The sequence below is a fragment of the Vespa crabro genome, chromosome 14 (assembly GCF_910589235.1).
Source record: "Vespa crabro chromosome 14, iyVesCrab1.2, whole genome shotgun sequence".
Taxonomy (NCBI): Eukaryota; Metazoa; Arthropoda; class Insecta; order Hymenoptera; family Vespidae; genus Vespa; species Vespa crabro.
In genome coordinates this window covers 3,242,898-3,257,637 of record NC_060968.1, presented here as the reverse complement: position 1 = coordinate 3,257,637, position 14,740 = coordinate 3,242,898, and the positions used below count along the sequence as shown (strand labels likewise).

At 26.8% G+C, this 14,740-nt stretch overlaps 2 protein-coding genes across 5 annotated transcripts in view; one reads left to right on the top strand and one right to left on the bottom strand.

Moving 5' to 3' along the window:
- The first annotated feature begins 431 nt into the window (after nt 1–431).
- On the top strand, nt 432–13,249 carry LOC124429075 (peptide deformylase, mitochondrial-like). Of its 2 annotated transcripts, none has more exons than XM_046973875.1 (4): nt 432–900; nt 1,071–1,448; nt 1,704–1,856; nt 13,131–13,249. In XM_046973875.1, exons 1-3 carry the CDS (start codon nt 667–669, stop codon nt 1,806–1,808), a joined length of 717 nt encoding a protein of 238 aa, XP_046829831.1. In that variant the 5' UTR covers nt 432–666; the 3' UTR covers nt 1,809–1,856; nt 13,131–13,249. The 2 variants fall into 2 exon arrangements, with proteins under 2 accessions (XP_046829831.1, XP_046829830.1); XM_046973874.1 differs by lacking the exon at nt 13,131–13,249 and adding an exon at nt 1,950–2,013.
- The window catches only part of LOC124429074 (tachykinin-like peptides receptor 99D), a 31,284-nt gene continuing 18,457 nt past the window's right edge, over nt 1,914–14,740 (bottom strand). For 2 of the 3 annotated variants that reach the window (XM_046973871.1, XM_046973872.1), the window contains exons 4-6: nt 13,090–13,240; nt 5,612–5,808; nt 4,404–5,422 (exon numbers count right to left, since the gene is read on the bottom strand). In XM_046973871.1, coding sequence (XP_046829827.1) covers nt 5,089–5,422; nt 5,612–5,808; nt 13,090–13,240 — 682 coding nt within the window. In that variant the 3' untranslated portion in view covers nt 4,404–5,088. The other variant, XM_046973873.1, reaches the window with a different exon arrangement.

The following is a 14,740-nucleotide window of genomic DNA, read 5'->3' as shown; positions in this document are numbered from 1 at the left end:
AATTTCTAAACAAGAAAAAAGAAAGAAAACTGGATTATTAGAGCTATTAACATTTTATTATTTGGAAATAATAAATATTATAATAATTACAAAATATTAGAAAAAATATTAGAAAAAACGATGCTTAAAATATGACTCAACATTGTTAAGTTTGGTCATTTTGTGACTGTTATTGTTATAATGATAAGTTCGAAAATTGTCTTTTTGAAATTTAGTTATATCGGATATATATAAATATAAAGATTACTGCTTATCGGTAAAGAAAATAATTATAATTTTTTAAATTATCTAGTCACTTTAACATTTAACATATAAAAATGAAATAGTCTTATGTAATAATACAGGCCATCTATATCAAGAATATTAAATCTATTTCAAGGATACTGAAATATAATCAATTATAAAATGATTAGGAAATATTAGGAATATTAAAATTATAAAAAAGAGAGGAAAAAAATGAATAAGAAAAATTAATTCCTGGATCTGAAAAATATATTTAATACAATTGATTGATTAATTAATACGTTTTAAACGAACGAATTTCGGCGCCTCTAAGAAGATGGCGCTAGCTTTAGAACAGGTTAGTAAACATGAAGTTAGTATTGTTAACGTAACCTAAATCGTAATCGACCGATATAAAATTATTACAAATAAATATTAAAAACAATGTTGAAAAATATTATTCCTGTTAAAACGATATGTTCGACGTTTCCACCGTGGAAAAATGGAATACGATCGTTTTTTAATATAAGAAAAATAAAACGTGCGTTTAAACGTTATTTTGATCAGTCAGAAACTAAACCTCCTTACTTTCATATTACGCAAGTTGGTGATCCTGTTTTGCGAGCGCCAACTTTGCCGATAAATCTCGAAGTTATTCAATTGTTTCAATTTCAAATGGTGAGTTTCTTTCTTAATTATTTAATTAATACAATAATCAATAATATCGTTAACCAGACCTATTTTTTCAATGTTTATGCTCATATGAATTTGTTAATAATTAAAATGAATAATTAAAAAAAATGTATATATATATATATATATATATATATATAAATATTCTTTAACAGGCTATAAAACAAATGAAAATAATTATGGAAAATTATGATATTGTTGGATTATCTGCTTGTCAAATTGGTTTACCATGGAAAGTTTTTATGATACAAGTTACAGAAAAACATTTAAAAGAAATTGGTGAAAACTTGGTAAAAATTCGTGAAATGGAAGTGATACCGTTCCAAGTATTTATTAATCCTACCATTCGTATTATAAATCATAAATTAGTTTCATTTCCTGAAGTATGTGCTAGTGTTCGAGGTTACTCAGCAGAAGTACCTAGAGCAAGAGAAGTTGAACTTAAGGCTATAAATGATTCTTCCGAAGAAGTTACAGTCAGATTCAAAGGATGGGGAGCTAGAATCGTTCAACATGAAATGGACCATTTGAATGTAAGTAGAATCTTTGTTTTATTCTGTTTGACTCATCGTGTATCAGCTGACATTTATCATTTTATTAAAAAGGACTTATAGAAATGTTTTTAAAATAATATAACGTTGAAATAAATTTCACATTTTTTGTTTTTATGTTACAATTTTTGTAACATTAAATTCTCTAATCATGATTAACATTATTAATAATTAGATTAAATAATAATAGTTGATAAATGCAAATTTTTATTTTTTTTCCATTTAATTTCTTGTCAGGGAATATTATTCACGGATAAAATGAATAGACGAACGTTTTCTTGTTGTTGTTGGAATGAAGTGAACAAGCATAAAGGATTCATTGAGATAAGATTCGATTCGTAAAATTCATATGAATGATTTTGAAGAAAATATATAGACAAATATGTATATGTGAGTATAGATAATTAATGTATAATGATATCTAATGATAAACATATAATAGCAATATGAAAAATATGGAACTTTTATTAATGCATCTTTCAGGATACAATTAATAGCAGAATACACGACGTTATATGTATATAAGATAACAATGCGTATACATCTATATTCTGCATTGATTTTTCATTGGACACATTTATCGTACCAATGCTTTTCTGATATTATCTTTTTTCTTTTTTCTCTTTGTCTTCTTTTTATCTATGTATTTACTAGAATCGCAGATTCTAGGAGAGAGAGAGAGAGAGAGAGAGAGAGAGAGAGAGAGAGAGAGAGAGAGATTGAGAGAGAGAGAGATAGGGAGAGAGAGAAAGAGAGAAGTGATTATCAAATTTATGACTTATTAATCTTACATAAAGTTTCACACATTTTTTTGTCGATTATTCTCTCACGAGATCTTATATTTCATTATAACATCAGAAATGCATACAACGTGTAATGTAATTTTACATACTGATAGTATTCATTTGAAAGGTATCATTCATTTGATAAATTTGGTATATGAAATTAATGATCTTCCTTCCTTCATTTGTTTTTTCATCTTCTTTACGATAATTGTACAACAGGTAGAAAGATTTTATTTAAAAAATTTTTTTATCCACCATTCTTTATGGTAATAATAATTTGATTCATGGTCCATCACGTAAAATGTTTTCGATTATTTTTAACTCTAATGATTTCTTTTATGACTCTTATTCCTTTATTTCTTTTTTTTTTTTTTTTATTTTTCTTTTTATCTTGTATCGATACTCGTCGAAAAAAAAAAAAGAAAATAAACAAAATAATTTTCATCGTCATTTCGTCAATATATTTGTTTCATGATATTAAACCGACATATTTTCCTTAATTCGTTCTTAATAATTCTCTATTATCTCTCGAATTTTTGTTTACCTTACACACAATTAATTACAATGATTAATAATATTAACTATGTACATTCGTATTCTTAAAAAGCGTTTGGTTTTCCCAGAGTACTTTTTTTTTCTTGCTCCGTAATAATAGCAGAATTTTTTCGTCTAAACAAAGCTCCTTTCGCAAGTATACTTTTTATAATTTTTTTTTTTTCCTTTTTATTTTTTTATTATTACTTCTTTTATTATCAAGTATAATTATACGAATCTTAATTATATTTTTTTAATCTCTCGTGCGTTTGTGTGACTAGTATCGATAACTTTAAATTGTTGTCGATAAAGAATTTAACAAAGATAATATTTTAATTATAGATTACTTTTTTTTTTTTTTGTTTGTTTACAATTACAAAGTTAGGTCGAATTTCGTTCATTTACAATTATTTCTTATTCCATCTCGATATTTTTAATTTCAAATTAATCCCTTTTATCTGTATCACGAAACGAAATAAAAAAAGAAAAAAATATTTTATCGGGAAAATAATCGACGATTTATAAAAAAGAATTACGTCATTGAACTCAATGATTGACTAATTAATATAAAATATTACTTGAAAATTATCTGCCTTATCTATCGAAAAAAGAAATGTAATTTGTCTTATTAATGGAACTTCTCGTGAAGAGGTTTATGTTTGACTCGATTATAATTATACATCTTTAAACATCAGTTCGGTTATTAGAATATTATGTATGTATGATAGGAACAAGCAGATTAGGTACATAATGAAACATTTTCTTTCATCTTTCTAAAATATTAATAGATGAACTTACAACAAATATATTCATGTATTTTCAACTAACGTTTCGATCGTGTGTTTTTCTTTTTCTTTTTTTCTTTTTTGATTTTCATCTTAGAAAAAGACTATTTTTTATTTTTCACCTTATGGAAAGTATAGTAAATGTATAGTCATTGGTCCGTTTTTCTTTTTTTTGCCTTTATTTTTTTTTTATTTTTTTTTATTTTTTTTTTATTTTTATTTTTTTTTTTTTAAATATAATTAACGAGATGACGGTAACGTTGAAGGGGGAAAAACAAAAAAGAAAAGAAGAAAAGAAAAGGAAAAAGAAAAAAGAAAAAATAAAAGTGGGAATGCAATTGAAAAAAATATAGCCTCGTGAATCTGTGGCATGGTAATTTGTCGTATGATGTAAAAAAAAAAAAAAAAAAAAAAAAAGAAAAAAAATAGGAAGTAAAAGTATCATGGTAGGAAGAAAAGAGATCTATTATATCGATGGGAAGATATAATGAAGATTCTCTCAACGTTTGGTTTTCAGCCATAACGTAGAACCGGTTTAAAAGGTCATAAGTGCTAGTATATTTTTATGGATATAAATCTTTTTCATATCCAAGTATGCACTTGTTGTTGATGTTGTTGTTGTGGTTGTTGTTGTTGTTGCTGTTGTTGTTGTTGTTGTTGTTGATTAGTAGTAGTAGTAGTAGTTGTAGTAATTTCCTGATCCTGTCAGGAAACGTGCCCTCTTTCTTGATTATTTCTCCATCTTCTTCCACGAATTTGATGTCCCAAAAAACGTTCATTTCCTTCTCCTCTCGTTGATTGTAGATGCAGCGGTATTCGTACCGTGCCTGTTAAAGTATATAGTCATGTTTTTCTTTCTCTCTTTCGATCTTTGTTATATATGTGTATCATATCTAAAGCAATCAAAATTATTGTGCGTTTGTGAGAAAAATAATTCCGAACGAAAAAAAATATATATATATATGTGTGTATATCTGACTCCATTGGGAATATTCGACAAAATAAAATATCTCCCTTACGTATTTTTTATTTCACGAGTATTGTTCTCTTGGGAAATAAGAGGAAAAATCAGAAATTTGAATCTCCTCGTCTCTATCATCTACTTTTCTCAGCTTTGACGTAACGCATTTTTTATCTTAAAAAAAAAAAAAAAAAAAAAAAAAAAAATAGAAGAGGAAAAAAACAAACAAGTTATATAAAAAAGGAATATCAAACATAAAATGATCTTCTCTCTTGCTTATTATATAATCCATTGTATGTATATAAATCGTAACTTAAAAAAAGTAGAAATAACATAAACGATAAAGTATAATTGTTAATATATGGAAATAGTATATATATATATATATATATATATATAAATATTCTTATGAAAAAATTGATTACACTTATTTTTCTCTAACACAGATAAATAATATCATGTATAGTCATACAAACAAAACTATTTAAATAGAAAAACGTAAATTATAATAAGAATTCTAGTGATATATATATATATAATTTCGCGTTTTTTGTTTGTTAATGTATGTTATTCAATTGCAATTTAAACGAAAGATCCTGCATATCGATGGGAAATTCTTGAGATTTTCGTGTGCTTTCAAAAAGTGATAAGCATGTTCCAGCGTGCGTTTCAATGTAGGGTTCACTTCTTGATGTTGTTGAAGTTGACGTGTAAGAACGTTCCGAGGATGTACACGATGACGTACCGTTCCGTGATATCCTCGTATTAGCTTCAGGACTTCCGGTACAACTATATCGTGATGTAACTGCTTCTGAACGAGAGAGAGACGGTTCGGGGATGACCCTTACCCATGGACACCATGAAAAAAGTTGAGCGAAACCACGACGAAATCTAAAAGATCAAAGACGAACTTAGACATATTCTAAATGAAGTAACAAATATATTTAGATTATGGCGAATGAAAAAAAAATTGTTTTAGACACTTATCCGAGGTGTTTCAAATATTTTTTTTTAATTAAGTGAAATTAATTAAAGTCCAATATAAATTCAAATACGTACATAATGTAAGTAAAATCTTACCTAGAATTCATCCAACAATAAATTATAGGATTGTACATGCTATTCGACATGGCTAGCCAATAGATACCAAGAAACACTTCTTGAATGTAAGATTCGTTTGTGATCTCTGGTAGATACGATGTTACTATGAAGTATACGTGAAATGGTAACCAACAGACTGCGAATATTACCACCACTACGATCATCATCTTGACGACCTAAAAAAAGAAAAAAAAAAAAAAGATATTATTTAGGATTAAATAAGATATTATTAAGATAAGATATTATTAATTAGGATTATCTAATAAATAAAATATGAATATTTTTATGAATATTTTTATTTTGAATTCGATTGTTCATGTTCATTAGTTTTATAAGGATTACTTTCATTGTTATTATTATGGTTCTGAATCGAACGTATCTTCCCTTTGATATTTCATCGATTTTCTGTAAAACGATAATCTTACCTTAACAATCTCATCTTTGTAGATTCCCCAAGTAATTCTAATTTCTCGGTTGGTAAGACACGAAAATTAACGTAGTTAGTTTAATGAGAGTTTGAGTACGTGCTTTTTCGTTTATAGAACGTTTATTAAGTAGATACGATTGGCTTTGTAATATATAGGTCACGATTATTAGAAATTCTTTAATAATTTCTTTATATTCGTAAAAATAAATAAATTTTAAGATCGTTTTCATTTAATTCATGTTAACGTTGTTCTTGGTCATTATCATTATTATCATTATTGAAATTTTTTTTTTTTCTTTAAATGAAATTATTTCATATCTCAAAGTTATTGTAAATCTTTTAAATTTTATGAGAGAGAGAGAGAGAGAGAGAGAGAGAGAGAGAGAGAGAGAGAGAGAGAGAGAGAGAGAGAGAGAGAGAGAGCTAATAGATCAGATAGAGAAAAAGATAGAGACAGAGAGAATTATTGAAAGTTGTCTGTTCTCTGATGGCCACTGCGGCTCTGTGGTTTTCGTTTATGGAGAAAACTATTTTGTCTTCGGTAGTTAGGAACGAGTCGTCCTAACTTTCTCTTTCTCATCGTTTAGTATCTAAATCTCTCCGTCTCCCTCTTTTCTTCTTCTTCTATCTCCTCTCTCTTTCTCTCTCTTTCTTATTTTCTTACTTTCAATATATACATACATACACATATATGTACATATATATATATATATATATATATATATTAAAAGTAACTCGTTTATGTTTTTGATTTATGATATCAATTGTCAATATTAGTAATTTATGATATCAATTGAAATGATATAGGATTTCTCTCGATTCAGTATATGTTTTTTTAATTTCATGTTTACGCTTTATTCCGAAGAGAATTATAATATCTTAATTGAAATTACTCTTGAATTCGATTATTATAAATTTATTAATTTATTTACTTATTTTTTTTTAATATGCTTTATATGGGACGATATATATTTTCTGTCTTGGACTTTTTTGGATATAATATGTGAAGTTGATTACAGAAAAATTTGCCTTTATAAATCGTTAAAAAGGAAAACAAATAATAGCGATGTTTCTTATTTGTTCTTTTTTTTTTCTAAATAAAAATCCATAAGATTGAATATTATGTACGAGGAAGAAAACAATAAATATAATAACAATATATATATATATATATATTTTTTTTTTTTTTATTTAATAGAAAGCATAAGATTTACTCTGTCATATAGAACAACAAATGTAGCAATATTTTTCTACCTAAAAATAAGTAGAATTTACATATATGTATATATATATATATTTGATATAATTTTAATATTTTATTTATTTATTTTTTGTCGAGAAAAAAATTCGGATGGACCAGCTTTTATCTCTCGTCATTCCCCTATTACTTTTTCGTCGAATATTCGTTTAGACGTAGACGGACTTTTAGACGAAGATGACTTCTGTAGTATATCGTGGTAGTAAAACTTCCATTACTGTCGATATTACGTTGAGTACTTAAAGTACTCTCACCATTCGCCAATGTGCACAGATATTTCCTGCATTTTGACGTAAGAATATCAGCACTCAACGTTACAGTTATTATCTGATCCTACACTTTTCTCTTTTCAATATATTATATTTTTCGATATTTATGGATTTGTTTTTTATAATAATTTATAATTTACAATGAGTCACTTTTTTTTCTGGTTTTTTTTTTTTTTTTTTTTTTTTTTTTTTTTTTTTTTTTTTTTTTTTTTAAGTATCTTCTCCATAGAATAAAATTATAGTCGATGTTTTGTAATTTACAAAATACATATCCGATAATCACCGTTCATTCTTTTAAGTTCCTTTTATTTTTTTTTTTTTTATCGAAATAGGAAGAGCTCGTAAGAGTACACTTTTCGTCTTTCGGACGCGATAGATTTAAGATCTCGTCGTTGATTCAGTTTAAACATCGAATAGAGTTGAACGAAGCTCAATGGTGTGAGACAAAACGTAATTCTCTTTTTTCCTTCTGACGTTGTAATTTCTGGAGCAAAACGTTCAAAGTTCTGCAACAACCAACCGTTCTCTTGTAGTTGCAGTCAATTCTTCCACGTAGATTCTGACAAATGACTTGGTGAGATACGTTGTTAGAAAAATTCTTCTTGAAAAATCTTGAAATTTCTTTCTTCAGTAATGACTTATCGATTTTAATGTCGGATAAAAGAAATCGATGAGCTGAGAGACAAAAAAGAATTGCTACAATCCAATAAGAATTTCTTTTTAAATTTATATTATTATTTATCGATGTTGAAAAGGGGGTAAAAAAAAAAAAGAAAAGAAAAAAATCGTTTAGATTTTTAATTCATAGTTTAGACGGCATTTAAAAAAAAATTAATCTAATATCATGGTAATATGATAATATTTTCATACGTGATCCTAACGATCACGATAAATCGAATATTTTCTATCTAATAAGTTCTGTCGTTTGACCCTTAACTCTGTCGTACCTATTTGTAATTGTTTGAACGTATACGTATGTAGGTCGCATTTTCTTCGTATAACTGTGATTCACTTTGGCTGGATGTTAGTTGCTCGTGTGTTCCGGAATAGAGAACTGGGGTTTCACGTATACAGAAGAGACGAATCCTTTGTCGCTTAATCGAAATCCAATAGAGGTAGTAGTACCTGAACAATGGAATCGAACAACTAGCTATCGTTGAACTAAATTTTATCTTATCCTTTCTTACATTTTCTTTTTACATTTTCTTCCATCTTTTTTTCTTTTTCTTTTTATTTCTTTTATTCATTTATTTTATATATATATATATTTTTTTTTTAAATAAGAAATATAAATAATAATTTCCTTCGGTGGAATTTATTTAACTAATGGAGTTTTTCGTTCTTAAAAAAAAAAAAAAAAAAAAAAAAAAAAAAAGAAAAAATAGTTAAATAAATTTGTCCTCTTGAGTATATAGATCCACAAGAAAATTACATTTCCATTTCTTTCTCCTTATTTCCTTCCAATTTGTCTATCTTCTTGCGGGAAAACTACGAACGTTCTTTCAAAGATCCTCTTTACCTCGTAGCAAAAGAGAAAGAAAGAAAGAAAGAAAGAAAGAAAAAAAAAGAGAGAGAGAAAAAAAAAGAGAGAGAGAGCGAAAAAAGATGATGAGAAAAGGAGAGGATGTGTCCTTCTTTTTAGAAATTCATAGTATCCCCGGAAATTAAATCTGACGATGAGCTCACGAAACACTTTCATAGATTCTCTCTCTCTTTCTCTCTTTTTCTCTTTTTTTTTCTTTTATAAACGATGCGAAAAATGGACTAGTTTCTCTTATCTTTTGTTTTCTGTTTGGATTTTTATTATCTTCATTTTTATTATCATACCATTTTGTTATTTAATATCTTACGAATAATATCTTCAGTAAAAGAAAATGAAATGTTTTAAAATTGACTAATTTTATAAATATTACTTAAATTTTGTTTAAATTTTTTAAATCTTTTTTCTATTGTTTATTTATATATATATATTTTTTTCTTTTTTTTTTTTTTTTTTTTTTTTTTTTTTAATCGATTAAAATTTATACGTCTTTGGTATCATCATTCATGTTTACTTTCAACAAAACAGATAGGAATATCTATCATGAATACATCGAGCATAAATCAAATTTCTTTGATTGTCCAAAAATCAGAGTAATGTCTTTTGTCGTTGATGGTGGAAAAAGAAAGAAAAAAAAAAAAAAAAAAAAAAAAGAAAAAGAAAAAGAAACCAAAAAAAGAAAGAAAAAAAGACGAAATAACGTATCCAAGCTCGAGAAGATTTATTGCAACTTGTCGATCCCTTGAAATCTATCGTTTTAATCATCGCAGTGATTTCTAGTAACGTGTAAAAATAAACGAGAATAATTTTTTTTTTTTTTCCTTTATATTTACTTACATATTATCTCCTAACATATGTTCCATATTATTTTACGCTCTCGATGCTATAGTTTACGATTCGATTATTTTCGATTTTCCTGCAGATTACAAAGTTATTGCAAATTTTGTATTATTTATCAGGCCTGTATAAAGTCGGCATATGGTCGCGATATGAAAGAAGTATTATATGTGTAGGCACCTGCGGCCAATACGTTTCGTCGTTATAACCGTTCTTGTCTCGCCAAATGTTAATCTTAAACATAATACAAGTTACGTCATCCGTTTATCAAAATTTCACAAAAAAAAAAAAAAGAAAAAGAAAGAAAAGAAAGAAAAAAGCGTTTGTTTTGCAATTCAAAAAAAAAAAAAAACAAATTTTCAAATTCGTCTCGAATTTTACTACCTCTTGTAATTGATGATACACATACATACATTGAAATAAAATCGACATGCTTTCGAGATGCATTAAATTTAAATAAATACTCCACCTTAATTAGTTTTCCTTTACACGTTTGTTTTCGAGCATCAACGATAAACTTAGGTAAAAGCCAAAATAGATATTCCAAGCGCCTAGAAATTCTGTAGAGGTTGCTCGCACTTACTATATTTAGTATCTATGGTGATAGTACTGCGATAACTTTTATGTTCCCTTTTCTATTATGCAAATTATCGATAACAATACGTTATGAAGCTAACAACTACATCTTCAACTTTTTACGAACTTATGCTTCTATTTGTGGATATGTAAAATACATTATCTTACTTTTATTTAAGTCGTTGTAAAAGAAAAGTTGCTATCTCTGTTTTTTTTTTTTTTTTTTTTTTTTTGTGTTTTAAATAACGCTAGTAGTTAATATAGTAATCGGTTAGTTGAATGAGAATTTCATTGTTTTTCTTTTTTCTTTTCTTTTTTTTTTTTTTCTTTTTAAATTATAATATTTATGCCGATGAAGAAATGAAATAACAGAACTTTCAAACTTACGCTCCTTCTAGATCACGTTTTTGAAGATCCCATTGCATAATCATGATTAATATATTTTATTGCTTATATTTGCATTTTGTCTTTCGAATTTGTTATATTTTGGTCGATAGCATAGTTACAATCATTTGGTATGTTGTCCATTGTGTAAACGATATAATTGGCAATGCAATAAATTGTAAGCGTGCACTGCATGCATTCCCGATATGGAAAATTAATTGAGCAAAACAAACCATGCGAGATCACGCGCAAATTCAACGTTTGAATTTTAAGTTATAGAATAAAGAGTATTTTATATGTAAATTTTCATTTCTAATTTGTTTTTTTTTTTTTTTTTTTTTATATATTTATCAAATTAATATAAAAATTAATCGTTTTATTTCTATAGGATAAAAAAAAATTCTTTTCTTTTTTTTATGAGACTCCTTTAAGATAGGCAACCCTACATCACGCATATGCAATAATGTGTTGCATATCAGTAGGGGTTAAAAAAAAGTTGTTTACTGGCGCTGACGAGCAACATTATCGACAATGTATGGAGTGCTGCCTATCACTAGGGATTATAATTTCAATACATACTTAAATATAAATTGAAATAATTAATAATTAATAATGGTAATAAATGAATCATCGATATATTATATGAAACACAATTCTATTGATAACAAAATAATTAGAATCGATTAGCTTTCGGCACTAGCTGGCCTAAATTAGCATTCGATCGATAGAATCGAAAAGACATATCATTTTATTCAATGAACCTTCTTAAATTCATATATATATATATATATATATATATATATATATATATATATATATATATATCTTTCTCTTCCTCTTTCTCTTTCTTTCTTGCTCTTTCTCTTTTTCTCTCTGGCTTTAGAAAATGAATTCGTTCATTGAACCGAACTCGATCGGTTAGCCATTGACCGATAAAGGCCTTTTAATCGTGACATTGATTGCTTGGCGATAGTTTTTTACTCTTTTCGCAAGAGCACTTCAACTTAATCCTAACCGAGAAATTAAATTTCATTGTGTTTAATTGAAACAAATAAGAAGACGAATAAATAAGATTTATGAAAATATTATAAATATCTTAGGATACAAATGTTTATATGATGATTGAATGATAAAAGAAACGAAAAAGGAAAAGAAAAGATAAAAGAAATAATGAAAAAAAAAAAAAAAAAATTTCTCGATCAAAAACACTATATTTAATGTAATTTAGCGAATTTACAAATGATTTAAGAAAATGTACGAATGATAAACAAATAGAAAAAGAAAAAGGTATTATATATGTATATATATATATATATGTAGGATGATAAATAGTCGTGAAAGATGAAAAAAAAAAAAAAAATGAAATAATTGAAAAGGTAATAAAGCTTATTGTCAAATTCGAACGAACGAATGTTGATTTTTAATATTCGACTATACTCATTATTGGGTATATTTTATGTGTGTCTTATCATCTGCTATCGTATACGGAACAAACATCATTCGATTTCCGGCTTTGCGTGGGCGGAAATTGTGTAAGGTTAATTAATCAAGCTCATTTATATAGTTTCTCTTAGGGTACGATATACTTTGGAGGGCTACAAAATGTCGAAGGGCGGTCAACGATTACTCAACTATCCTTTCTCTTTGTTTTCTTTTTTTTTTTTCATTTCGTCTCTCTCTCTCTCTCTCTCTCTCTGTCTCTCTCTATCCTTGTCGATTTGCGGCTCGTTTCATTCTAATTAAAGTGATGTCCACTTGGACACGTCGATCGGTTGGCTATCCATTGAATGTCCGATAAAAGGTAGATACCATGCTTCCCACGAGATATTCTCATGTATTTTCAATACCTTCGAAAACCTTCGATTTTCTTTACGATCGATAACAGTTATCTATCTACTAAAATGTGTCCTAAATTCTATTTGATTTAATATATACATACATACATATATATATACATACATACATATATATATATATATATATATATATATATATATATATATGTGTCTATACATATGTCTATACATTATGAAGAATTTCTTTTTTTATTTTTCTTTCTTTCTTTCTTTCTTTTTCTTTTTTTTTTTTTTAATTTTTTTTTTTTTAATTTATTTAATTTATACGCATGTATGTATATATATAGAGATAAATAAATACAATACGTACCCTTCGTTTACTTCGAATATTTTCCAATTGTCTTGCCGTAGCTTCGCCGATGCTTTGCGAGCCCCATAATTCTGCACCGACTCTGGCATATGTGAAAGTCATCGAGCCGATTGGTAGAAAATATGTTAGGATCATAAAGATTACGTTGTATCTGTGAAAAAGGTAAGATGATATTTTAATTTTTATCGTATTTCTTTCTTTCTTTCTTTTTTCTTTTTTTTTTTTCTATTTTCTTTTTTCTTCTTTTTCTTTTAAGTAGAAGCATATATTTAATGTCACGTATTTATACGTACATTGGTTGGAGAATTTTACGTAAGGCAAAATGAATTAGCTCGTTATAATAGGACCGCAAACGAGCGAACGGTAGAAAGCAAATTACGATTAAAAGTATGAAGGGATGAAAGAGAGAGAGAGAGAGAGAGAGAGAGAGAGAAAGAGTTGCTTTTAGCATGGTCGAAAATGGAATATAATATTACCACTTTGAGTTGACGACCTGACGAACATGATTAATCGTTTGCTAAATCTCATTAATCATTTTAATTAAGACGCATGAGAGGTAAAATAGCCTTTTGAAATTAAATCTAAAGGACGTTTAATCATCCTAATCATTCTTTATATTTCATTAAAACATTATTGTTAAATGATCTTTGTTCTATTCTCTCTTTCTCTCTCTCTCTCTCTCTCTTTTTCTTTATTTTGTCTTATGTTAGATATTTTCAATTTGATTATTCATTTTTGATATTGATTAATTGTGAAATATTTCAATTAAAATTTAATTAAAACCGGAATCTTTTATATCCATATATATCCATTTTCTTCTTCTTCTTCTTCTTTATATATATTTTTTTTCTTCTTCTTTTTTACTTTTTCCTTCATAAAGGTTGAAAGTTTAAAGGGATCTTTGTTATCCCTTTTAAAAGGATAGATCGTTTCGTTAAATTCTCCGTGGCGATCGTTAAACCTTAAGATTGCTAAAGTATTCAGATGATCGCTAAATTAAATAGATAGACTTCTGTTTGAAAAAGCTACCCTTTTGCATTTACTTGATTGTTAAGTATCTTTGGATATAATTCAATGACTGATTAACTAAATTAGAAAAGTCTGGATTTCTATTTTCATTAAAAAAAAAAAAAAAAAAAAAAAGAGAAGAGAATAAAATGAAATTGACTTATCAACTTATCTATCGTTTGCTCAACACCTGATTCCTATAGCAATATTATTATTTTTACTATTATTATTATTATTATTATTATTATTATTATTATTATTATTATTATTATTATTATTATTGAATAGCTATTCGTCTGGCTGTTCGATTAAGTATGCACTTTGAGTACTCAAAGCACTGCTTCCGTTCGATAAATTGCTCTTTTGTTTAACGATTAAAGGATGGTTATTTGTGCGTGCACATGATCTATCATATGCTAGAAATTTCAAAGTAATCTAACCGAAGATAATTCAATGTTATATTTTACATTATCCCGAGGAATAATAAATTCAATATTTAACGTGAGATATTATTTTAATAAATACAAAATTAAAATTAAATAAAAATTTCGTTTGGTCGTTTATCAATGTAATATTAATTGCGAATTTAAAGGGGAGAAAAAAAAAAGAATACAAAAGATTTACGTATAAAATATACCCATAA